Source organism: Acomys minous (assembly GCF_964271855.1).
Source record: "Acomys minous genome assembly, chromosome: 12".
In the NCBI taxonomy this organism is placed as follows: Eukaryota; Metazoa; Chordata; class Mammalia; order Rodentia; family Muridae; genus Acomys; species Acomys minous.
Genome location: NC_140493.1, coordinates 80,059,570 through 80,085,448, shown reverse-complemented (window position 1 = coordinate 80,085,448; position 25,879 = coordinate 80,059,570). Strand labels below are relative to the sequence as shown.

The following is a 25,879-nucleotide window of genomic DNA, read 5'->3' as shown; positions in this document are numbered from 1 at the left end:
ATGACGTCACGCGGCGTGGCCCCGGGCTTGCGGGGTTTGGACCTCTAGGGCTTTCGCGCCTCTCGCTTTACGTCACTGCGTGCGTAGGGCGCTGGGCTTTGAAAATGCCGCGGGACTTGGTGAGCTTCCCGCTGTCGCCCGCGGTGCGCGTGAAGCTGGTGGCTGCGGGTTTCCAGACCGCCGAGGACGTCCTGGAGGTGAAGCCCTCCGAGCTCAGCAAAGGTAACGACTCCCGGCGGCCAGCCTGGCGCCGCCTCCCGTCTTCGTCCTCCCGCCACCGCGTCTGCGACTTGGCCCCGCGTAGAGTTTTCTTGTGGTTGGAACTGGGCGGCAAAAACATCATTAACGGAGCGTTTCCTCTGTGCCGGCGCCCGCCTTAAGGATTGCCTCGCGTACGCTCAGAGGAAGCCTCTTGGACCAGGGTGTCCAGCGTGTAGGTGAGGGAGCCGGGTTTCACCTTGAGGTTTCCTGACACCTGGGTTGGGAAACTGCGGCTCTAGAGCTGGAAAACAGACACGAGCCATGGGACTCTCGCTCTTGCAAGATCCTAGACGGGCGGGACTTGAATTCGAGAAACGAAGGAGTACAGTAGGACTAGAGACGTTTCGGCGAGAAAAGGAATAGAACATTCCCATAGACCAGGAGAAAGCCCTAGAAAGACACTGATGATTCACGGAATACCCCCGACTGTTTTCTCAGAGCCCCGCAGTAATGATGCTAACCTGGCAGAAGCTGACCGCTGGATAGGGCACTAGCTGCTCATGCCTAAGGCCCTGGGCTTGACTCTCAACCGCTAAATAACTGGATACTTCGTTACTGTTTTTGTTTTTTTGAGACAGGGTTTCTCTGTGTAGCCTTGGCTGTCCTGGAGATTCTTCATCAGTGAATTAGACTTTTGTTTGTTTTCAAAACATGATTTCTCGGTGTGGTCCTGGAACTAGCTCTGTAGACCAGGCTGGCCTGCCTCTGCCCTCCTAGTGCTGAGATGAAAGGCACGGGCCACCCGGTCGAGCTCCGAATTAGACCTTTAAGTCTCTAATGTCAGGTTTGTTTTTTTTTTCCTGTTTTCTTTTCTGATTTTGTTTACAGAAGTTGGGATATCTAAAGAGGAGGCTTTAGAAACGATACAGATTGTCAGAAGAGAATGTCTCACAAATAAACCAAGCTGTGCTGGGACATCTGTGGCAGACAAGAAGTGCACAGCATTGCAACTTCTTGAACAAGAACACACCCAGGGCTTCATAATCACTTTCTGTTCTGCACTGGACAGCATCCTCGGGGGTGGAATACCCCTAATGAAAACCACAGAAGTTTGTGGTGTACCAGGTGTTGGGAAAACACAGTTATGGTAAGCCAGGGTGCTCCCTACCTGGGGGTGGACTTAATATTTTGTGTATCTAACAGAATGTTGTGCTGTGTCAGGGTACCACAAAGCATATGTCACCACTGAAGGTGTGTGTGTGTACAGGTTACTATTCACATTATCTCAAGTGGATAGAATGGTTTGGATATCAGAGTGTTTCCTTCATAATATAGTGTGGTTATAGAGTAAGCAGATAATCTCCTAATTAATTGCCTTCTGAGATATGTTTGTCAAATGTTTGCTTTATCTTTAAAGGTGATTGTTTTATGTGCATTGGTATTTTTGCCTGCGTGTGTTGTGTGTGTTGTCTCTGTGAGGATGTGGGATTCCCTGGAACGGGAGTTACGGACAGTTGTGAGCTGCTGTGTGGGTGCTAGGAGTTGAGCCCTGGTCCTCTGAAAGAGCAGCAAGTGCTCTTAACCACTGAGCTATCTCTCCAGTCCCGAAAAATGTTTAAAGGTTGACTTATATATGGTAAAGGTTTCTGAAACAGGCTTAGTCACACCCTCCAATGGCCTCATCGCTCAGGATACTGTCGCAGTTAGAGGAAGGTCTGGGCTATATAACACTTGCTAGACCAGCCAGGGATGGAGAGAGACTGAGATAGAAGCACGGAGAGTTGGGCTCAAAAAGGAAGGGAGGAAATAGAAAGCTTTCAATCCCCAGAAACCTAAAGCCACTAAGAGTTCCTTCATCATAATTTTGTATAGCACCCTAACTATACTCTAGGCATCTGTTGATTCATATGCATTTGGGGCTATGGAGAGCTGGCCATCTCTGTTGCCTTGGGTACTATATTTGCATTTAGAAAACGTGATGGCCTCGCAGATGGTTATCATAACGATTTGGTCGCATGGCTGATTTCTTGACAGTATGCAGTTGGCAGTAGATGTGCAGATCCCAGAGTGTTTTGGAGGAGTAGCAGGCGAAGCAGTATTTATTGATACAGAGGGAAGTTTTATGGTTGATAGAGTGGTGAACCTTGCAACTGCCTGCATTCAGCACCTTCATCTCATAGCAGGAGCGCACATGGAGGAAGGTAAGTTAACACCTGGTGCTCTGTCTAAGAAGGAGTTTATGTTTGTGCCCATCTCAGACCTCAGTAAGAGATTCTCCCAAACTTGAACCTTAACTAGTTAAACTCCAATACTTTTGTTGCAACATGAAATACAGTACTCTCCCCGTGACCCAGGCTGTCTGTGACCCTTCTGCCTCGGTCTCCAAAATGCTGGTATAACAGGTCTGGGTCATACCCAACTTAGCAGCCATTGCTGTTTTGAAATAATTGTTTTAGGGGCTGGAGAAAGGACCTGGATTCAATTCCCAGCACCCACACGGCAGGTTACACCTGTCTGTAAGTCCAGTTCCCGTTCCAGGACTCTGACACCCTCACACAGATAAACGTGCATACAAAACACCAATGAACATAAAGTGAAAAGGAATTTAAATATTTTAAAGTGTGTGTGTGCATATGTGTACACACACACGTGAATGCAGGTGCCCACAGAGGCCAGAGGTGTCAGATCCTCCTAGAGCTAGAGTACAGTGATTGTGATATGGATACTGAGAGTCAAACTCAGTTTCTCAGGAAAAACAGTTTGCTCTTTTTGTTTTCAGACAGGGTCTCTTCATTATATTACGTTGCCCTGGCTCTGCCTCTCAAGTGCTAGAGTTACAGTCATGAACCACCACACCCAGCACAGTTTGTGTTCTTTTTGTTTGTTTGTTTGTTTTCTGAGACAGGGTTTTTCTGTGTAGCTCTGGCTGTCCTGGACTCAATTTGTAGACAAAGTGGCCTCAAATTCACAGCGATTGGCCCATCTCTGCCTCCCTGAGTGCTGGGATTACAAGTGTGCACCACCGGGCCTGGCCCAGTTCGTGTTCTTAACCACTGAGCCATCTCTCAGGCCCAGCAGGTAAAGGAACACACCACCAAGCTTGACAATGTGGATTTTTGTTTGTTTTTATTGTTGTTGTTTTTTATTTTGTTTTTTGAGACAGGGTTTCTCTGTGTAACAAGCTCGGGCTGTCCTGAAACTTGCTCTGTAGTCCAAACTGGCCTTGAACTCACAGAGATCCACCTGCCTCTGCCTCCCAAGTGCTGGGATTAAAGGCGTGCGCCACCACTGTCCTGCTTGACCATGTGGATTTGATCCCAAGAACCCAAGTTGTGGAAGGAGAGAACCAGCTCCTGAAAATTGTTCTCTGACATCCACAGATGCACCGTGTCATTCGCATGAGAGTGTACATACATATATACACAGTTTGTTGAAAACAAAAACAATTTTAGGGGCTGTATGTCTTTTCAGTAGTGTTTACAGGGCCCACTCCAGAGACCCTGGAAAGCTAAAAAGAAGACAGAATGATTCTTCTATCTGAAATGTCTTACCTGTGGCACAATCTGTATTTGAATAAACATCTTAAAATACTGCTGTATACTCAGTAGAATTACTAGGCACTGAGATGTGAATTTTTAAAAAGATTTGTTTATTATGTATCCAGTGCTCTGTCTGCATGTACACCTGCAGACCAGAAGAGGGCATCTGATGACATTATAGATGGTTGGGAGCCACCATGTGGTTACTGGGAATTGAACTCAGGACCTTTGGAAGAACAGACTTCTTAACCTCTGAGCCATCTCTCCAGCCCCGAGATGTGAAGGTTTTAATGATAAGTTTATGATTAAAGGTAAACTGTTGGGATTTTTGTTGTTGTTGTTGTTGTTTTGGAGACTGTTTACTAACTGAAACCAGTGTTTACTAGTCTGAAATGTGGCTTCCTGGATATCCTTACCCTGGTGTGTCCCTGAGGGTGACCTTGAACTGCAGCCTCCTTCCTCCTTTTCTCAGGGGCTGGCATTACAGATGTGAGCTGCCATATACAGCTGATTCCTTTGGGTTGTTTTGTTTTTTGGTTTTCGAGACAGGGTTTGTCTGTGTAGCTTTGGCTGTCCTGGATTCGCTTTGTAGACCATGCTGACCTTGAACTCCAGAGATCCGCCTGCGTTTGCCTTCCGAGTGCTGGGATTAAAGGCATGTGCCACCACCGCCCAGCTGGTTTTTATTTTTATTTTTATTTTTTTGTTCTGTTGTTTTAGCAGTGTTGGGCATCAAACCCAGAGCCTTGTAAATGGTTGTTTGTTTGTTTGTTTGTTTGTTTAGGTTTTTTGAGACAGGGTTTCTCTGTGTAGCCTTGGCTGTCCTAGAGTCGCTTTGTAACCAGGCTGGCCTCGAACTCACAGCGATCTACCTGCCTCTGCCTCTGCCTCCCGAGTCCTGAGATTAAAGGCTGAGCCTTGTAAATGCTCAATGTAAAAGGCAAACAATCTGTCACTGAGCCTCATTCCAGCCCATGTATTCTGTGTGAATATCTGTGTATACTTGTATATAAACGTGCTGGGGACTGAATCCAAGGCCTTGCTCACAGTAGGCAAGCAGCAGCCCCCTGCTGGTTTTCTTTCATTATGTTAATCTCTAAGTACTTTTTATTTCGCTTTTTGAGGCAGAATCTTGCTCTGTAATCCAGACTGGCCTAGAACTATGTAGCTCAGGCTGGTCTCAAACTCGGAAAGAGTTTGTGAGGTTTTTTTGTTTGTTTTGTTTTGTTTTTAATCACATCTGTCAGGCTGTAGAGATGACTCAGTTGTTCAAAGCATTGGCTGCTCTTCCAGAGGTCCCGAGTTCAATTCCCAGTACTCACATGGTGGCTCACAACCATCTATAATGGGATCTGATGCCCTCTTCTGGTGTGCATATGTATATACAGAGAAAGCACCGATATAAATAAATAAATCATTTTTGAAGATCATACCATTTTATTTAGTGTACATGTACATGTGTGGAGATAAGAGAGCAACACCTTGTTTTCTCTTTGCACTGTGTAGGTTCTAGTGATTGAACTCAGATTATCATCTTGTTATCAGTCAAATACATCATAGGGGCTAAAGAGATGGTTCTGCTGGTAACAGCTCTTGCTATTCTTGCAGAGGACCCAGGTTTTGTTCCCAGCACCCACATGGCAGCTTACACCTCTCCATAGCTCTAGTTCTAGGGGTCAGATGCCCTCTTCTGGCTGCCATGGGCACCAGGCACACACATGGTGCACTTACGTGGAGGCAAAGTAGCAATAGCATTAAGTTTTTTTGTTTTTCAAGACGGAGTTTCTCTGTGTGGCTGTGGCTGTCCTAGAGTCACTTTGTAGACCAGGCTGGCCTTGAACTCAACAGAGGTTGCCTACCTCTGCCTCCTTGATTGCTGAGATTATAGGCATGTGACACTGCACCCAGTACATGAAAAAATTTGATTTTCAAGAGAAGGTTTTTCTGTGTAACAGCCCTGGCTGCCCTAGATTTGCTCTTAGCCCAGGCTGCCCTTGAAGTTACAGAGATCCACCTGCCTCTGCCTCCTGAGTGCTGGGATTAAAGGCTTGTGTCACTATGCCTGGCAAAAAAAAAAAATTTTTTTTTTTTTTTAGATTTACTTACTACATATACAATATTCTGGCTGCATATGTGCCTGCACACCAAAAGAGAGCACCAGATCTCCTTATAGATGGTTGTGAGCCACTTTGTGGTTGCTGGGAATTGAACTCATGACCTCTGGAAGAGTAGACAGTGCTCTCCACTGCTGAGCCATCTCTCCAGCTCCCTGAAAAATATTTTTTAAAAACATTTTGAACTGCAATACTGAATTTCACATTCCAAAACCAAAGTGACTATTTTCTTTGATTTGATTATGTGTTTGGGTGTTTTGCCTGAAGGTATGTTTGCACTGTGTGTGTGCAGTACCTTTGGAGGTCAGAAGAAGGCATCAGATCCCTGCCTGCATATATGTCTGTGTGTTCTGTCAAATCTCCTGAAACTGGAGTTCTAGACAGTTGTGAGCTGCCATGTAGGTTCTGGGAATCGGATCCTAACTGCTCTGGAAGAGCAGCCAGTGCTCTTGACCACTGAGTCATCTTCCCAACCATCCTTCCCCAGTCTCACCATGTAACTGGCTGGCCCAGAACTTCTTATGCAGACTAGGATGTCCTTGAACTCTAAGTCACACCGACTTTTAAAAATCCAAGTGTTAAGAATTAAGATTTCAAATTATTGTCACTGCTTAAAAATCAAGTTATAGTATTAAAGGGAACATATACGCCATTGGAATATTTTTCCTTTGAATCCCTTTTTGTATGTTTTAGTGTTTCAAGACAGGGTTTCTCTGTGTAGCCTTGGCTGTCTCAAACTCACATCAATCTGCCTGCCTCTGCCTACCAAGTGCTGGGATTAAAGACATGAGCTACCAAGCCTGGCTTTCCTTTGAATTCTTAATTTGTACCTCCAAAAACAAGAAAAAGAAAGAAACTTCTGTTGTGATACTTGAATTCAGTGGAGATCAGTAACTGGAGATATGAAAAGATAAGCAAACTAGTTTTATTTGTAAGTAAATATTTCCTAGTATGTAAAGAAACCGTGGGAAATGTAACTAGTCAGCAACCATCCAATCACGGTTACAGTGCTTTTACAAGGGTTCGGACATCTTTTAGAGAGTATGTTGTTTTACAAGGATACAAAGGTATTCCATTTTGTGATTAAAAATAACTTATAGGGCTGGAGAGATGGCACGGCAGTTAAGAGCCCTGATGGCTCTTATAGAAGACCCTGGTTCACTTCCCAGCACCCACATGGCAGCGCATAACTGTCTATAACTCCAGTTTCAGGAGATTTGACACAGCAGACAGACAGACATGCAGGCAAATCACCAGTGTACATAAAGATAAATAAATATTAAAAAAAATAACTGATTGTCAGACTATTAGAACAAGAAAAACTGAACTATTTAAGATTGCTTTGTTGTTTGTTTTAGAACATCACAAAGCATTGGAGGATTTTACTCTTGAAAATATTCTTTCCCATATTTACTATTTTCGTTGTCATGATTACACGGAGCTGCTGGCACAAGTCTATCTCCTTCCAGATTTCCTTTCAGATCATTCAAAGGTATGGATCACACTACTAATATAATGTCTCTGAAAGTGTTGATAACAAACATAAACTTGATGCCAGTTCAAGTCTCTTTCCCTGCCCTACAACTTACTTATTATACTTTACTTATTTTACATATATATACATATATTATTCACTTTTCAAAATATTACATATTCATGTATATAGTTCTAAGGTTGAAATATCTGTTGATCATAATAACATAAGTTTATTTCTGGATTCTATTCAGTTGCACTATGTGCGTATTCTTATGCCAGTATTACTGGTTTTTATGATCTAGTGTTTTGTTTTGTTTGGTGTTTTTGTCTTTTCAGGGTCTCATATAATTCAGGCTGGCCTTGAACTAACACTGTGTCTGTGTGTGTGTGTGTCCTGGGATTCATGCTGGTGTGAAACTCAGAGATTTAACTGTCTTCCTCCAGCATGCATGCACCACCATGCCTGGCTGACCTTGAATTCTCAGTCATCCTGTCTTCACGCAGGCTTGTGCTGCAATACTGAGGCTGCTCTATTTATCATCATCACCATCATTTTTATATATTTTTTGGAAACAAGTGTTTTTTGTTTTGTTGTTGTTGTTTTTTTTTTTTTTGGTTTTTGATTTGTAGCCTTGTCTGTCCTGGAATAGTGGCATATGTGTGTAGTATTCAGCCCAATCATTGGACAGTTGGGCTGAAAAGATGGTTCAGTGGTTAAGAGCACTGACTGCTCTTCAGGGGACCTTGGTTGGATTTCTAACACCCACATAGCAGCTCACAGCCATCTGTAAATCTGCTTCCAGGGGATCTTGCCCTGTCTGGCTTTCACAAGCACACACAGACACACATGCAGGCAAAACACTAATATATACAAAATAATAAAGTGAATATTAGATGAAAACCTTTGAAGAGATAAATCCCTAGGGTGATGAATATAGCTCAGTGGTAGAGCGTTTACCTACCATGCATGGACCATAGGGCCCAGCATTACAAAAGAAAAGAAAATGCTAACTTTAATTTGTATTTACTTGAGTTAGAGTCTCGCTATGTAGCCTGGCCTGGCCTGAAACTAATGATCATCCTGTCTTTACCTCCTGTGTGCCGAGAGTATAGACATATGTGACCATGCTCTTGGTTTTTGTTTTTGTTTTTGTTCTTGTTTTCTTATTTTTAACTATGCGAGTGACTGGAGACTAGAGGAGGACATTGGATAGATAATATTGTAGATCATGGCTCTGTGGCTCTCAACCTTCCTAATGCTGTGACCCTTGAATACAGTTCCTCGTGTTATACTGACCCCCAACCATATATTATTTCCTTTGCTACTATAATTTTGCATGTGTTATAAATAGTATGTAAATATCTGAGATGCACCCCCTGTGAGAGGGTCATTCAACCCCCAAAGGGATTGCGAACCACTGGCTTAGACAGACCTGGAGTTAAAGGAAGTTGTGAACTGCCAGACATGGGTGCTGGGAACTGAACTCAGGTCTTCTTAATTGCTGAGCGATGTCTCTCCAGATTCATCAAGAATACCCACCTAGCTAGATTTTTTTTTAATATTTTATTTAATTTTAATTTATGTCTGTTCATGTGGGAGTGTCAGATCTTGGAGTTACTGACAGCTGTGAGCTGCCATGTGGGTGCTGGGAACTGAACCCGGGTCCTTTTGGAAGAGCAGGCAGTGCTCTTAACCACAGAGCCATCTCTCCAGCCCCAAGATTTTTTTTTTTTTAAGCCAGGGTTTCTCTGTGTAGCCTTGGCTGTCCTCGATTGGCTCTGTAGACTAGGCTGTCCTCAAACTCACCTGCCTCTGCTTCCTGAGTGCTGAGATTATAGGCATGCACCACTGCGCCTGGCTTAGAGCCCCCAGTTTTAAGATTTATTTGTGTAAAGGAACATGTTTGTGGGATACCGTTTTTATTATTGTAATTTCAACGCCAAACCTAACTTCATTCTCTGTTCTGTGTTTAGGTGCAGCTAGTGATAATAGATAGCATTGCTTTTCCCTTTCGTCATGACTTTGATGATCTATCCCTTCGTACTCGATTACTAAACGGCCTGGCTCAACAAATGATCAGCCTGGCAAATAATCACAGATTAGCTGTAAGTAGCATTTGTCAGAAGAATTTTGTAGTGAAGACGGCATGAAGTACTAATGTTTAATTTGTATAGATTTTGCCTGACTAAATATTGTGAACATGGTTTTGGGGTTTGTGCTTGTAATTTTTGTGTGTTAAAGACAAAGCCTTGATAAATAGCCTGAAACTTGATTTATAGTCTGGCCTGGCCTTGGACTCTGTATCTTCTTACCTCAGCCTCCTGGGTAAGGGGATTACAGAATTTGCCATCATGCATGGCTTGTAATGTAGAAATTTGATGGAAAAGCTAAGTTTTGGGGGGTTGCTTTGTTTGTTTTTTGTAATATGGATTAGACCCAGACCTTCATGCGTGGTAGGCAAGTGTTCTACTACGAGGCTACTGGGTAGGCCCTAGAGCCAGTTCCAACTTGAAATATAACAGGAGAAGTAAATACGACGTTAGGAGTTCAGAGATACCTGTTTGCCACTAATTTACATTCTGCAGTCACATCCTCCCATTGACAAAAAATATACTTGTGAAGAGAGATGAAAGATAAAAATGCTTTTATTTCTTTTCTGTGCATGTATATGAGTGGACGCATGTGTCACAATGACGCCGTCAGAGGACAACATGCAGAAATCAGTTCTTTACACTCCGGGGTCCAGGGGTTGAACTTAGGTTGCCAGCTTCCATGGCAAGTGCCTTTACCCACTGAACCATCTTGCCAGCCCTTTTGCCATTTTCCCCCCAAAGCACAGTGCTCTTTGCATTATTTCTTACTTAGCATTGTTAATGATAGCATCCTGAAGATCTTCCAGTAGAGGGCGCTCACGACAAATAGGCTGCAGAGTTTCATTGTTTCTTAGGTTTTGTTTTGTTGTTGTTTTTCTTGTTTTGTTTTCCTATTCCAAATCAGGACTTCAGACATGCTAAGCAAACATTCTGCCATTGGGCTATATACCCCCCTCTTTCTTCTTTCTTTGTAATATTTATTTATTTATTATGCATACAGTGTTCTGCTTGCATGTACACCTGCACACTAGAAGAGGACACCAGATTTCATTATAGATGTTTGTGAGCCTCCATGTGGTTGCTGGGAATTGAACTTAGGACTTTTGAAAGAGCAGGCAGTGCTCTTAGCCTCTGAGCAATCTCTCGAGCCCTGCTTTTGTTTGTTTGTTTTGAGACAGAGTTTCTGTGTATCCTTGGCTGTCCTAGATTCACTTTGTAGACCAGGCTGGCCTCAAATTTACATATATTTTCCTGTCTTTGCCTCTTGAGTACTGGGATTACAGGTGTGCACCACCATACCTGGCTGCTGCTTTTTTTTTCTCCTGGTTTTTTGAGACAGGGTTTCTCCATGTAGCCTTCGCTGGTCTGGACTAACTTTGTAGTCCAGGTTGGCCTTGAACTCACAGTGATCCACCTGCCTCTGCCTTCCAAGTGCTGGGATTAAAGGCGTGTGCCACCACTGCCCGGCTTGCTACTACTAAAGTGTTAGGATCAAAGGCATGCACCACTATATTTGGCCAAATTTTTTATTTTTTGAGACAGGTTTATGTAGCCTTGGCTGTTTTAGAATACTCTACATAAACCAGACTGGCCTTGAACTCACAGAGATACACCTGCCTCTGTCCCCATGTGTTGGGACATGTGCCATTAATTCCTTTAATTTGATAATGAAATGTAAAACTTGAATTTTAAAATGTGAAGTTTGAAAGGAGGAGCACTGGAGAGATAGATAGCTCAGGGGAAAATGTGTTTGTTTTGGTAGCATAAAGACCTGAGTTCAGAACCCCAGCACCTACATAAAAGCATGGCAGTCCCTCCTGTGATCCCAGCACTGCTGGAGGGCAGGGTCAGGAGAGGGTTTTGACAGGGCATCCTTGGGTCTTACCATCCATCTGTGCAGTTGACCCAAACAAGAATTCTAGATTCAATGAGAGACCCTGTCTCAGAAAAGAAGATGATGCTTAGAGGTGGTATCACATGGCTTTGATGCCAGCACTTAGGAGGCAGAGGCAGGCATATCTCTGAATGGGAGGCCAGCCTGGTCTACAGAACTAATTTTAGTATAGACAGGGCTACATGGGAAACCCCATCTCAATGTACCCCCTATTCCCAAAAAAGAACTTATTTTTAAATCTTCAAAGAAGAAAGCATATCTTGCCAGGCAGTGGTGGTGCATGCCTTTAATCCTAGCACTTGGGAGGCAGAGGCAGGTGGATCACTGTGAGTTTGAGGCCAGCCTGGTCTAAAAAAGCAAGTCAAGGTACACAGAGAGATAGCTCAGAGGTTAAGAGCACTGGCTGCTCTTCCAAAGTCCTGAGGTCAATTCCCAGCTCCCACATGGTGGCTCACTATAATGTCATCAGATGCCCTCTTCTGGCCTACAGGTATAAATGTAGGCAGAACACTGTATACTTAATAATTAATAAATAATTAAGTAATAAATAAGCCAAGAAAGAAAGAGGGAAAAAGAGCAAGCAAGTGTATCTTCCTCATCTCTTCTCTTTCATCAGAAAAATTTATATTTCTTAAAGAGTTACTTAATTTTTTGTGTATAAGTGTTTTGCCTGCATGTATGTCTGTGTACTCATGAGTGCATGGTGCCAGAGGAGATTATAAGAGGAAGTTAGTCCTTCTGGAACTGAAGTTATAGATGGCTGCGAGCCATCACCTGAGTTCTGGGAACCAAATCTGGGTCCTACAACCACTGAGTCATCTCTCCAGACTCTACTGTTTTCTTCTAGCTTATTATGTTCAGAATATTAAACTCATAATACAACTTTTATGTCCTAACTTTATGTTTTGCTTTTCTAGGTTATTTTAACTAATCAGATGACAACTAAGATCGATAAAAATCAAGCATTGCTTGTTCCTGCATTAGGTAGGTAAATGAACGAGTTAGACCTTTTGTCTTTTTGTTTTTTCCTGAGGCAGGGTTTTTTCTGGGTATCTCACAGTGATCTGTCTCCCAAGTGCTGGAATTATTTTTTTTTTTCTTAAATATTTATTTGGTAAAGTAAGACTGTATTTGACCAGACATTCTAAGCAACTTAAAAAATTGTAAAGATAAAGCCAGGCGTGGTGGTGCACACATTTAATCCCAGCACTCGGGAGGCAGATGCGGGCGGATCGATGTGAGTTCGAGGCCAGCCTGGTCTACAAGTGAGTCCAGGACAGCCAAGGCTACACAGAGAGACCCTGTCTCGAAAAACAAAAAAAAAAACAACAACAAAAAAAATTGTAAAGATACTATATAGGCTTGTTTTTGTTTTTGTTTTAGGGGAGAGCTGGGGACACGCTGCTACAATAAGGCTAATTTTTCACTGGGAACAAAAGCAAAGGTCAGTATAGAAATAAGTTCATAAATCAGATATTAGTCTAATTATACTGAACACTTAATGGTTTTTTAGCGGTAGTCCCTAGCTTGAGATTTGCAGTGACCCATAAACCACTGCTTTTGTTGCCTTATTTGACATCACTTAGAGCAAACATAGAAACACGTTGTTAATACTGCACACTCAGCTACATAGGGAATTCTTTGTATATTTAAATGATGGAGTGAATGCACCTGGAACATGTAGGTGGCTAAGGACTGGCTGCCTTCTGATATTCTTTGAAATTACTTACTAGCCATGAGGAAGGAGGTGGTACTCTGTGTTCCCAGAGGGAACTGAAAGAAGAATAAAATCAGGACAAAAGGAAAACTTTTGAGGTTAGTGTTAGGACTAATATATGTGGAAAAGAGAATGGTTTTTCTCACTTGCTTAATATAGTTTTTGCATGAAATTGTGTCTGCCATTTTCCCTCTTACACATGTATATTTATCTGCCTTTCAAAAGTATTGTTCTTTAAAATAAAATCACGGCAGCATGAAGCCTTTGTGTTTGTTTCTAAAGCCGCTGAGCAGGTGAATGGACCAGCTTTGCTTTTCTTTAAAATAGGCCATTGAAAGCTGTGAAGTCTTTTATTCTGAACTTCAAAAACCGTCAGATTTATGCCAGCCTTTCTCCTCTGTGATTAATTGGCACAACCTAGAGAACTTGGTATGGAAGTGCTGTACCAAGGAGGCAGGAGGAAATTGAGGCAGTGTGGAGCCTCAGTTAGTGACACTGAGCCTAGTTAGTGACACTTTTATTTTTCTTAACCTGCATTTCAACACCTTCTTTTGTGTGTGTGTGGGGGGCTGGTGGGGTTTTTTCTGTTGGGGTGGTTTTGTTGTTTTGTTTTCTCTGTATAGCCCTAGCTGTCACTTTGTAGACCATGCTGGCCTGGAACTCACAGAGATGCACTTGCCTCTGCCTGCCAAATGCTGGGATTAAACATGCTCCACCACAGCCGACTACATGTCACCTTCTAATGCTCTTTCAGCTCCATATTGTAGGTAGTTTGTTCGCACATGTCTGTAATTCCAGCACTCGGGAGGCTGAGGCCTGAGTTCCAGGCCAGCCTAGGCCAGAGTGAGAGTGCCTAAAAAGAAAAGAAAGCCGTATCAGGAAACTGTTTCATGTACAGGTTTTGGGGCAGGGACACAGGAGGATTTGATACTGGGTCTCTATGTAGTCCTGGCTGTCCTAGAACTCTCCATGTAGCCTAGGCTGGCCTCACGCTAACAGAAGTCGCCTGCCTCTATCTCCTGAGTGCTGGGATTAAAGGAGTAGACCACCACACCTAGCTTTATTTAAGGTGTACGTGTGTGTGTGTGTGTGTGTGTGTGTGTGTGTGTGTGTGTGTGGTTTGTCTTTGGTTTTTTTTCTGAGACGGGGTTTCTCTGTGTAGCCTTGCTTATCCTAGACTCCTTTGTAGACCTGCCTGGCCTCGAACTCACAGCGATCTGCCTGTATCTGCCTCCTGAATTCTAGGATTAAAGGTGTGCGCCACAATGCCCAGTGCTTTATTTAGTTTTAAAATTTGATTTATTTTACTTCATGTGAGTATTTTGCTTTCCTATGTTTGCATGTGTGTTTGTGCAACATGTGCATGTCTGGTGCCCACAGAGGTCAGAAGAAGTCATAAGCCCCCTGGAACTGGAATTCCAGATGACTGTAAGCCACCATGTGGGTGCTGGGAATTGAACTCAGGACCTCTGGAAGAACAGTCAGTGCTCTTAACCTCTGAGCCATCTCTCCAGCCCCAAATTAAGATATTTTTGTTCAGTTGGTTGTGGTGGTCCATGCCTGTAATCCCAGCACTCAGAGAGGCAGAGGCAGGTGGATATCTCTGAGTTTCAGGCCAGCCTGGTCTACAAAGTGAATCCAGAACAGCTAATGCGACACAGAAATGCTGTCTCGAAAAACCAAAAAAATAAAAAGGAAAGAAAAGCTATTTTGTTCTTTATTATTTGGAACTAAATAGCTTCGTCTTTAAAGCTGTGAAATCTTTGTGTGTGGGAAGCATGGGAGTTTGGGTTGGGTGGGTTTGGAGTGCTGGACATTGAAGTGAGGATTTTGGGCATGATAAGTATGTGTTCACTGACTTTGCTATTGGCCCATCAGTAAGGCTGCATAAGACCTTATATGCTTTGTTTGTTTGTTTGTTTGTTTGTTTTTAAAACAGGCTGTGAAGTAGCTCAGGCTGGTCTGGGATTTACTAGATATTATAGGATGACTGTAATTCTTGAAACTTTTGCTGCGATTATTGGAGAGTACCACTGCACCCTACATTTCCCCAGGTGTCCGTGACTGACAGCCCAGGAAATATTAGACAAGCACTCTGTCACTAAGCTGTATACTCTTACATGCTCTTTAGCATTTTTAAGTTGAAAACAAATCATAAATTTATAATTAAATGAACATTTTAAATTTGAACAGAACTCAAAAACTTAAATAACAAATCAATGCTGTGAATTGAACCTAGACACTACCATGGCGGAACCTCCATCCTTCACTAGTAACATCTGATTATATGGTTTGTTTTAAGACAGACTCTTACTATGTAGCACTAACTGGTCTGGGACTTGCTATGTAAATCAGGCTGCCTGTGCCTCCCCAGTACTGGGGTTAAGGGTGTGTACACCACACGTGCCTAGTAACATCTGGTTTTTGTTTTGTTTTTAGACAGGGTCTCTCTGTGTAACCTTGGCTTTCCTGGACTCTCTTTGTAGACCAGACTGGCCTCGAACTCACAGAGATCCACCTACCTCTCCCTCCCAAGTGCTGGGCTTAAAGGTCTGTGCCACCACACCCGGCACTAACATCTGATTTTTAACCTCTGATGAATGACAGAATGATATTCCAACAATTCTTAAATGATTTTTGTCTGTGTCCTTATATTATGTGGGTTCTCCAATTTGCATATTCATGATAATATGAGGCCAAGATTGTTCAGAATTATACCACTCTTTGCCAAGATCTGTGGTAGAGTGGAGTAATACATCATACCCCCACACAGCCTTTCATGTGTGCTCAGCTTCAGAGCACACACTGTACTTCTGTCTTATTTCTTCCTGACCCAAACTATGCAGTTCAGCCATATGTTAAGCTTCATCTCAGCGAGGGCTACGAGCCAAGTGATTCTTCTTGGTTTAGTTTAAAAAGAATTCTTAAAAGATCTTCTGAGATGCAGGCATGGCATATAATTTTTTTTTTTAACCTAGAAATTTGAAGAGGATTTTCTAACTGGAAAGGTTCATCAATTCCCTTTTGACTTTATGACTTGTTTCCCCTTTCGATAGCCCAAACTGCCAGGCGGTGGTGGTGCACGCCTTTAATCCTAACACTTGGAAGGCAGAAGCAGGGGCATCTCATGTGAGTTCGAGGCCAGCCTGGACTACAGAGCAAGTTCTAGGACCGCCAGGGCTGCACAGAGAAACCCTGTCTCAAAAAACAAACAAACAAATAGATAGCCCAAACTGGCCTAGAACTCTCAGCCATCCTCCTGTCTCCTGCTTTACCTGTATTACAACACCTGATTCTGTTTTTTTAATTCATACTAACTTCTAACTTTGTAAAGTCTTATTAAAATCTTACTATGTTTTTGTCTTGGACCTTGTATCATGCACCTATAATCCCTGTCTTGAGGGGAAGGTTGAGTTCAAGGCCAGCCTGAGGTATTTAGCAATAAATACTCTGTCTCAGTCCATCATTCCCTACCACCAAGAAGAGTAAGCGAGCAAAAGACATTATTTATGCTGCTGCTGCTGTTTCTTCTTCTTCTTCCTCCTCCTCTTCCTCCTCTTCCTTTTCCTCCTCTTCTTCTTCAAGATTTATTTGCTTATTATGTACACTGTTCTGCCTGCATGTGTGCCAGCAGACCAGAGAGGGCACCAGGTCTCATTGTAGATAGTTCTGAGCCACCATGTAGTTGTGGGAATTGAACTCAGGACCTCTGGAAGAGCAGTCAGTGCTCTTAACCTCTGAGCCATCTCTCCAGCCCCTAAAATATGATTTCTAAAATGGCTGATTTAAAAAAAAAAGTTGCCTCATTATATTATGTTTGCATAGAGTACTAACTGTAAAGCACTGAAGAAAGTTCTGGTTGTGCTTCTAGTGCAGTTATTTTTGGTTTTATGTTTGAGTTGCAAGAGTCTTGCTGTGTAGCCTAAAACCCATGCTCTTGCTGTCTCAAAGCTCTAAGTGCTATGGTTAGGAGCATCTGTCATCATGCCCAGCTAAAGAGAAATCAGTCTTTTTTTTTTTTTTTTCTGGTATTGATAGTTGAACCCAGGGCCTCTCGCATGTTGGCACACACGGTACTGTTGAGTCATGTTCATATTCATAGTCCTTGTTGTTGTTTTTTCTTGGTTTTTTGAAACAGGGTTTCTCTGTGTAGCCTTAACTATCCTGGACTCGCTTTGTGGACCAGGCTGGCCTTGAACTCACAGCGATCTGCCTCTGCCTCCCAAGTGCTGGGATTAGAGGCGAGCTCCACCACCGCCCAGCTTGTTCTTTTTTTTGCTTTGGTTTGTTTTTTGAAACAGGGTTTCCCTGTGTGGCCCTGGTTTACCTGGAACTTGCTCTATAAACCAGGCTGTCCTCGAACTCACAGAGATCCAGTGCTGGGATTACAGGCAGGCTCCACCCTTGTTTCTGTATGTCACTCAGCAGTTATTTTTGTTGTTGTAAATTTACAGAGTTTATGACATTTTGGATTTTGACGTTTGTTTTCTGTTTTGGTTTGGGGGTGGGTGGGTAGGTAGGTATTTTACCTGCATGTCTGTGTCCTTGTGAGTGCAGGTGCCCTCGAAGATCAGAAGAGACTCTTGGGAAATTGGGGAGGGGCGCAATTACAGACAGTTGTGAGCTCCCATTTGGTCACTGAGAATAGAATTAAAGTTGTCTGGAAGAGCATCCAGAGCTCTTAACTGTAAGCCCCAATTCTGCTCTTTTCCATGTACAAGGAGTCTTATGCTTGAGGAGCGGGGCATTCTTGAAATTAGCAAAATTAGCTGTCCGTGCCTGTCATCTCAGCACTCAGGAGGCAGAGGCAGGAGGATCTCTGAGCTCGAAGCCAGCCTTGTCAACAGAGCTAGTTCCAGGACAGCCAAAGCTACACATAGAAACCCTGTTTTGAAAACCAAAAAGAAAAAAGAATGAGCCAGGCTTGATGGTGTATGGGTGTATGCTTGTAATCTAAGCGCTTGGGAGGTGATGGCAGGAGGGAGTTCAAGCCCATCCTTGGCTACTAGTGCATTCAAAGCTACACTGGGCATATGAAATCCTGTCTCAAAAACTAAAATGAATGAGTATTACATTGTGTAGAAACTAATAACTTCCCTAGCCCAGAGGCTTATGATTGTCTCCTGTTAAGTTGGACTCTATATTACATAAAATTATAATAAATGGATATTAAAGTTGTCTGTTTTACTGCATTTTGACCGGATTTATCAGTTGGCTGGCATTGAGTACATTCAGAGTCTTAAATGACCTTCACTGCCATTTATTTTCAGAAATTTTTCTTCATTTCCCTTACTTCACTGTTAAACAATAATGTCCTTGGTAACCACTATTCCATTTCTGTCTCTGAATTTGCCTACTCTAAGAACCAAATATAATTGGAATTATACAGTAGTTGATTTACTTATTTCACTTAGAATAATGTCTTCAAGGCTCATTTATTTTGTAGCCATATGTCAAAATTTTCATCCTAAAAATGAATGTATTATATATATTCCACATTTTATTTACCTCCTAGTGGCTACTGCTGCTTCAGAAGTGATTTCAAGGTAGTAGCTCAGTGATGAACCACTTGCCTAGCATCTGTGAGGCCCCGAGTTCAGTTTCCATCATCACAAAAAAGTCATTCTCTCTTCCTGAAACAGGGTCATGTATCTAGGGTGTCTTCAAAGTGCCGTCTAGCCAGGTGCTCTGAGCTTACAGCAGTCCTGACAGCCACTCCATTGCTGCAGGTGCAGATGTGCACCACGACACCAAGCACCTTAAAAGAAAGCTGAAAGCCTTTTATGCTCTTTCTGTTAACATTGTAAGAATAAAAGTACTAAGAGTGTAGACGGGGGCTGGAGAGACGGCTCAGCCGTGAAGAGCACTGACTGCCCTTCCAGAGGACCCAGGTTCAGTTCCAGCACCCACATGGCAAGCAGTTCACAACTGTCTTTACTCCAAGATAAGTAGATTAATTTAAAAAAGAAAACGAGTGTAGATGCTGGAGTTGGGAAGATGACTCAGGCTGTAAAACACCTGTCATGCAAGCATAGGACCTTGAGTTTGCTAGGCTGGAGAGATAGCTCAGCAGTTAAGAGCACCAACTGCTCTTTCAGAGGTCTTGAGTTCAGTTCCCAGCAACCACATGGTGGCTCACAGCCATCTATACTGTGTTCTGATGTGCACTGTATACATAATAAATAAACAAATCTTAAAAAAAAACAAACAAACTTGAGTTTGAAGCTGGGTGTGGGGGGCACACGCCTTTAATCCCAGCACTTGGGAGGCAGAGGCAGGTGGATCTCTGAGTTTGGGGCCAGCCTGGTCTACAGAGCAGTCCAGGACAGCCAAGGCTACACAGAGAAACCCTGTCTTTAAAAAAAAAAAAAGTGAAAGAAAACAAAACCAAAAAAAAAAAAAAAAAAAAAAGCTTGAGTTTGGATCCCCAATCACACATTAAAGTCAGGTATGGTGATATCCTAGCACTGGAAGGAAGAAATAGTAGACTCTTTGGGGCTTGCTGGCCAGCAAAGCCAGCAGCCTCATTGAACCCTAGGACCAGTGAAAGACTATCTGAAAAAATACAGGCAGACAGAAGATAAGTGACTCAACCTCTGGCCTCTCACACACATGTGCACACTTACAAAAAGAGCGTTAGCAGGGGCTGGGGGCACACACCTTTAATCCCAGTACTAGGGAGGCAGAGACAGACAGATCTCTGTGAGTTTGAAGCCAGCTTGGTCTACAGAGCAAAGTTCTAGGACAGCCAGAGCTACACAGTGATACCCTATCTCCAAAAAAAAAAAAAAAAGGTGGGGGGAACGGGCATGGTAGCAGGCACTTTTAATCCCAGCACTCAGGAGCCAAAGACAGACAGATCGCTGTGAGTTCGAGGCCAGGCTGGTCTACAAAGTGAGTCCAGGACAGCTAAATGTACACAGAGAAACCCTGTTTCAAAACAAACAAGAGGGGGGAGCTTTAATTATTATTTCTTAACTTAAAAAAAAAATAACAGAGTTAGAGAGATAGTTCAGTCATTTAAGAACATTTTCTGCTCTTCCTGAGGACTCGAGTTAGGTTACAACTGTCTGTAACTCCAACTCCAAGGGACCTGATGCCTGTGGCTTTTGTGCACCCACGTGTACATACCCACATACAAACACACCTACACAATTAAAAATAATAAAATTAAGTCTTTACGAACAGACATGTGTGTGCATGCCTGCTTTTTGTAGGGAGAACAGGTTATGACATAGCCCAGAGCCTAAAACTCTTGTAGTAAGGAAGACCTTGAATTCCTGATCTTCCTACCTTCATTTTCTTTCTTCCTTCCTTTCTTCTTTTCTTTCTTTCTTTGTTTCTTTCTTCTTTTTTGGTTTTCCAAGACAGGGTTTCTCTGTAGCCCTGGCTGTCCTAGAATTCACTCTGTAGACCAACCTAGCCTCAAACTCAGAGATCCACTTGCCTCTCTCTGAGATTAAAGGGGTGTGCCACCACACCGGGCTACACAGAGAAACTCTGTGTCGAAAAACCAAAAAAAGAAAAGAAAAAAAAATTCTTCCTCTGCTTACCTGAGACTGAAGGCGTCTGTCCACAGTGGTGCCCTGTGAGGGAAGTGTTTTGTTTTTTAATGTATTTCTTTCCACTTTGTGTTCTTAGGAACACATGATAGAATTATAGTATAGGACTGTATTATACATTTAAATTATGATATGAGTCATGTGACCTAATTAGTTAAGGTAATGTGTTTATATGTACTGTTTTTCTCCAAATAGGTTTGCAACATTGTATAAGTCACCAAGCCAGAAGGAGTCCACAATACCATTTCAGATCACAGTCAGTATTAATTAATCAAGAGTGGGATTTTGGTGTTGGGGGGCAGTAATTATCTGAAGATGTTGTGTGCAAATCGTTTCTGTTACTTATTAAGCAACAAGCATATTTGAGGGCAGTTTTGATCTGAGAACATCACCAAAAGAGTACGTACAGTTGAAATGAAATTTATCTTTGAGAACAGAGGGATTATTTACATATGCTCCATTGCATATGTAAAATCACCTATTAAAGATTTTTATGTTAAAAGTTTTCACAAAGGTACAACTGGATACAATGGTGCATGCCTGAACTTGGAAGACTGAGATAGGCAGACTAGAGTTCACAGCCTGCCTAGCCAAGATGAAATTCTGTCTTAAAAATACCACCAATTACAATTAAAAAAAAAAAACAGAAAGAAATGGATTAATAGTAAATTTTGATCTGTAGATAGTAACTTTGAAATATTATTTTTTTGAGCATTGTATCATTGGACTCCTGGCCCAAGTTGGCCTCAAACTCACTACGTAACTGAGCGTGACCATGAGCTTCTTTGTTTGTTTTGTTTTGAGACAGGGTTTCTCTGTGTAGCTTTGGCTGCCCTGGTATTCACCTTGTAGACCAGGCTGCTTCGCACTCAAAAGATCCTCCTGCCTTTGCCTTCTGAGTGCTGGCATTGAGGGTATGCATCACCACATTGAGTGGCCATCTTATTTTCAGAAGGAAAAACCAAAAATGGAAAGCAATTCTGAAAATGAATTTTCCACTTAGTTTTTACACTGACCTGTGCTCAGTTATTTTGTCTTGTTTGAGAAGAGGGCTTGTTATGTAGCCCGGCTGGCCTTGACCTTTTCATCCTCCTGCCCCTATTGCCTGGGTGATGCTATTGCAGATGCATGCCCTATGCCAGGCAAAATATTTTATTGTGAACATGATTTGTAAAGTGCCTAAGTGGCAGTACGAATTTCTTCCCACCTCTCCCAAAAGAGGTGCCACCAGGCTTCTTAGGAAGCTTTTTAGAGAGCTTTTTTGTTAACTTAGGCCTCACCCCTGAACTACAAGTCTAGTCTCAGAGAGCAATCTTAGGCAGTGTTATTTTTATCTGTGTATCATGTGTATAAAGGAGTATTCATAAAATACTTATAAAACTCTGAGTTGGAATATCTGTGAAGTTTATCCTCTATTCGATGATTAATAAATTCTCTCCCAAGAATAAAGTAGCTTATCAGTTCTTTTTAAACTGTTTGGAAAATTGATCTTTATTTTCATTGTCCTTTAAATGTATTTGTATGTTTTTTTCATCTTGCAGCCTCAGGGATTTAGAGATGCTGTTGTCACTGCTGCTTCATCGCAGACAGGAGGTTCTTTGAATTTCAGGAAACGGTCACGAGAACCAGAGGAAGAATGCTGACCCAAAACTGATGATGTGCTATTTAGTGTATATAAGTGTACATATAAATAGTTTATACTTGACTTTAAAATACAAACATATACTATGGCAAGAATGAATCAGAATTATATTATGTGACTGGGAAAATATCTACAGAATCTTCTCTTCTGTAAAAGTATTTTTTATTTGCTAGGTGTAATTGTGGTCTTAGAGGCTTATTACAAAATAAGCTCACCCTTTCTAGTTCTTTCTGAACTCTGGCTGGCTGGTTCCACTCAGCTGTTCTGGCCCAAACTCCTCTTCCAGCTGACTGATTCAGTCTGGCTTCTCTACACTTCTGACTGAATTGCTCTGCTTGCCTTCATACTAACTTTGGCAATTGGTTCTAATCTTCTAGTTTCTTATTCTTTGGCTCATTCTCTCTTCACCTGTGTCTAGCTTGTTCTCTTTCTTCTCTCTCTCCTCTGTCTCTCTCTGTGTCTCTGTCTGTCTGTCTGTCTCTCTCTCTCTCTGGAACCTGTACAACTGTCGCAGTAAAACTGCCTCCTCTCCTCCTCCCTCTGCGGCCCTCTCTTAAGTCACCTCTTTCTTCCCTTTCTCCTGAGAGGTGGGCATATATCCTATTCTGCCAAATCCTTTTCTCATTCGTCACTTTGCCTCTCAATTAAACATCACTTTCAAAACATGCTTACTTCCTTCTACAAACTAACCTCACCTACATTGTTAGGGATTAACGGCATTTACCAAGGGCACATCTGTATTCCAGCCAGATCAGACAGGGCAGATCTGCACTCCCCCCTCCCCAACACAGACAGTTTTCTCTGTGTGCAACCTGGTGTTGCACACCATGCTCAGAGGACAACTTTTTGGGAGTTAATTTTCTCCTACTTTTTAAAAAGATTGACTTATTTTATGTATATTAGTGTTCTATCTCTACATGGCAGAACAGGGTATCAGATCACATTATAGATGGTTGTGAGCTACTATGTGGTTGCTGGGAATTGAACTCAGAACCTCTGGAAGGGTGTCTAGTGCTCTTAACCACTGAGCCATCTCTTTACTTTTTAATGTAGGCGTGTGTATATTTATGTGCACTGTGTACATGCTGGTGCCTACAAAAGCCAGGCGAGGGCGGCGCATCTCCTGGAACTGGAGTAACAAATGGTACTGAACCACCATGAAGGTGCTTTGCACCAGACTCCAGTCCTCTGCAAGAGCTAAAAATGCCCCTAATGGCTGAGCCATCTCCAGCTCCTCCACCCTGTCTCTGAGGCTGGATTTCTTGTTCTGTTGTTTCATATTCCAGGCCCACATAGTTTGGCTGCTTTTTCTGCTTTTGCTTCCTATCTTACTAGTAACAGTGGGAATACAGGTATGGAGCAACATGCGTGGGCTCCAGGGATTGAACTCTGGTTGTCAGGCTCAGGGGCTTTTATCCACTGAGCATCTTCCTGACCCCTCCATCTTAAATTTATAGAAAAAACATCTGAAGGTTGAGCTCATTGACTGAGAGGGCCACCTGTCCCCCTCATTACAGTACAGAGATTAACAGCAGCATTGCACTGCAGCAGCCTTTATATGGGGTCCTCATGCCGCATGTCAGGCAGTTTGCCCACTGGACCTTGTCCCTGGCTCCTAAAAAGATTGTCTGAAGCACTGTTGTATAATTATATTTTAGTGTGCTTTAATTTTGAGTAATGTGGAAAGCTGACCTCATGTTACCTATCTGGATTTACTATCCAGACTGGACATTTTCTTTGTCAGTTACCTAGAAAATAATAGGAATATAAACACAGCTGGGCGTGGTGGCACACGCCTTTAATCCCAGCATTTGGGAGGCAGAAGCAGGCGGATCACTGTGAATTCGAGGCCAGCCTGGACTACAAAGTGAGTCCAGGACAGTCAAGGCTACACAGAGAAACCCTGTCTCGAAAAACCAAAAAAAAGAATAAAACACTATATACTTTTTAAGTATGTGTGTATATGTGTCTGTGTATGTGTTTGTCAGCTGTGTGGAGGCCCTCAAGGGTATTCTGATTCCGACCCTGGACAAGTGGCTGAGGTGCCTATTTAGCATATGAAAGCAACCTGGCCTTCAGGTTCTCCTCAGTCCTTGCCTGTTGCAGGGTGTGGCTGCATGGCTGGCGTACCCTGCCCTATACCTCTACTCGGGCTGGGCTTCCTTCTCCTCAGAGCTCTTCCCTGTATACTCCAGACGTTTTGGTTCTCCTTCTCCCTACCCCACACCCTCTGCATTTTTTCTGTCTTTGCACACTTTATCCTTCTCTTCTCCCTCCCGTCTGTCTCTGCCCCTCTTGGAACCTCTGAAGCCCAGATCTGCCCCCAATAACCCTGACTTCGTGCTTTAATTTGGCTTGCATTGTCTCATCTTAGTGGGGAATACCTAGGGGAAGGCTGGAAGAGGGCCTCGGCTCCCAGGAGCTGGCGTTGTGTGTGGTGGGCTGCCTGATGTCGGCACGTAAGAAGTAAATGCTGAATCATCTCTAGCTGCCATTTTAATATTACTTGTTCGTAAATGTAGCTTTGGGGACTAGGAAGATGACTCAGCAGTTAAGAGTACTTGTTGCTCTTTCAGAAGAGCAGGACTCAGTTACCAGCACCCCGTGGGGGTTCACAACACCTGTAACTCCAGTTCCAAGGGATCTGAACCCCTCTTCTGTCCTTCATGGGCACCAAGCGTGCATGTGGTATGCTTTGAAATGAACCAGCACGGCACTGTTAGTTGCGTTGGTGGTTTCGTTTATTGGCGTATGAGTGCGTGCGTGCGTGTGTGTGTGTGTGTGTGTGTGCGCGCACGCACGCGCGTGCATGTGTTTGATTGCTTAGCCTACAGGGAGCAACAACTATTAGGAGGCATGGCCTTATTGGAGAAAGTGTGCCACTGTGTACGTGGGCTTTGAGCTCTCCTTTCCTTAGGCTACACCCAGTGTGGCGCAGTCTCCTGGACTCAAGACGTAGAACGCTGTCCTCCAGCTCCATGTCTACCTGCATGCCACTGTGCTTCCTGCCGTGACCATAGTGAACTAAACTTCTGAGAATGTAAGCCAGCCCCGAATTATGATATTTTTCCCTCTATAAAAGTTGTCATGTTGTCCCTTCACAAGCAATAAAAGCCAAACTAAGACAGTGTGTTTGTGTATACCTTACTATGTAGCCCTTACAGGCCTGGAACTCACTACTTAGAGTAGACTGGCCTCAGACTCAAGAGATCCACCTACCTTTGCCTCTAGGGTTAAAGGAACAGTATGACACCTGGAACACTATGTCTAGTTTTGTGGATAGTTTACAGATTTTAGCTTATGAAACTGGTTTTAGTGACCTCAGTCTATTTGTTTAAATTTTGTTGTCATTTTAAAGGGAAGATTTTGTAGCTGATGTGTAGCCATTGAAACATATCCTCCAGAATCGTCAGGTTGTGATAAACTTATAACCTACATTTTTTAATATGATGTAAATAAATTCTGAATTTTGGTTTTGTTTGTTTGTTTTCCAAGACACTTTGTCTGTGTAGCCTTGGCTGTCCTGGAACTTGATCTGTAACCAGGCTGACCTCAAATTCACAGCGATCCTCCTGCCTCTGTCTCCCAAGTGCTGGGATCAAAGGTGTGCGCCACCACTGCCACCACCTGGCAAAATGCT

General features: G+C 42.9%; 1 protein-coding gene across 3 annotated transcripts; it reads left to right on the top strand.

Moving 5' to 3' along the window:
• Window positions 1–7: 7 nt before the first annotated feature.
• On the top strand, window positions 8–25,369 carry RAD51C (RAD51 paralog C). 3 transcript variants are annotated; one of them, XM_084803298.1, is made up of 9 exons: window positions 8–222; window positions 1,090–1,348; window positions 2,236–2,402; window positions 7,213–7,346; window positions 9,305–9,436; window positions 12,236–12,302; window positions 12,702–12,762; window positions 20,793–20,853; window positions 22,139–25,369. In XM_084803298.1, the coding sequence occupies exons 1-9, from the start codon at window positions 105–107 to the stop codon at window positions 22,238–22,240; spliced, it is 1,101 nt and encodes a 366-aa protein (XP_084659424.1). In that variant the 5' UTR covers window positions 8–104; the 3' UTR covers window positions 22,241–25,369. The 3 variants fall into 3 exon arrangements, with proteins under 3 accessions (XP_084659424.1, XP_084659426.1, XP_084659425.1); XM_084803300.1 differs by lacking the exon at window positions 22,139–25,369 and adding an exon at window positions 13,052–13,133; XM_084803299.1 differs by lacking the exon at window positions 12,702–12,762.
• The last annotated feature ends 510 nt before the right edge of the window (window positions 25,370–25,879 follow it).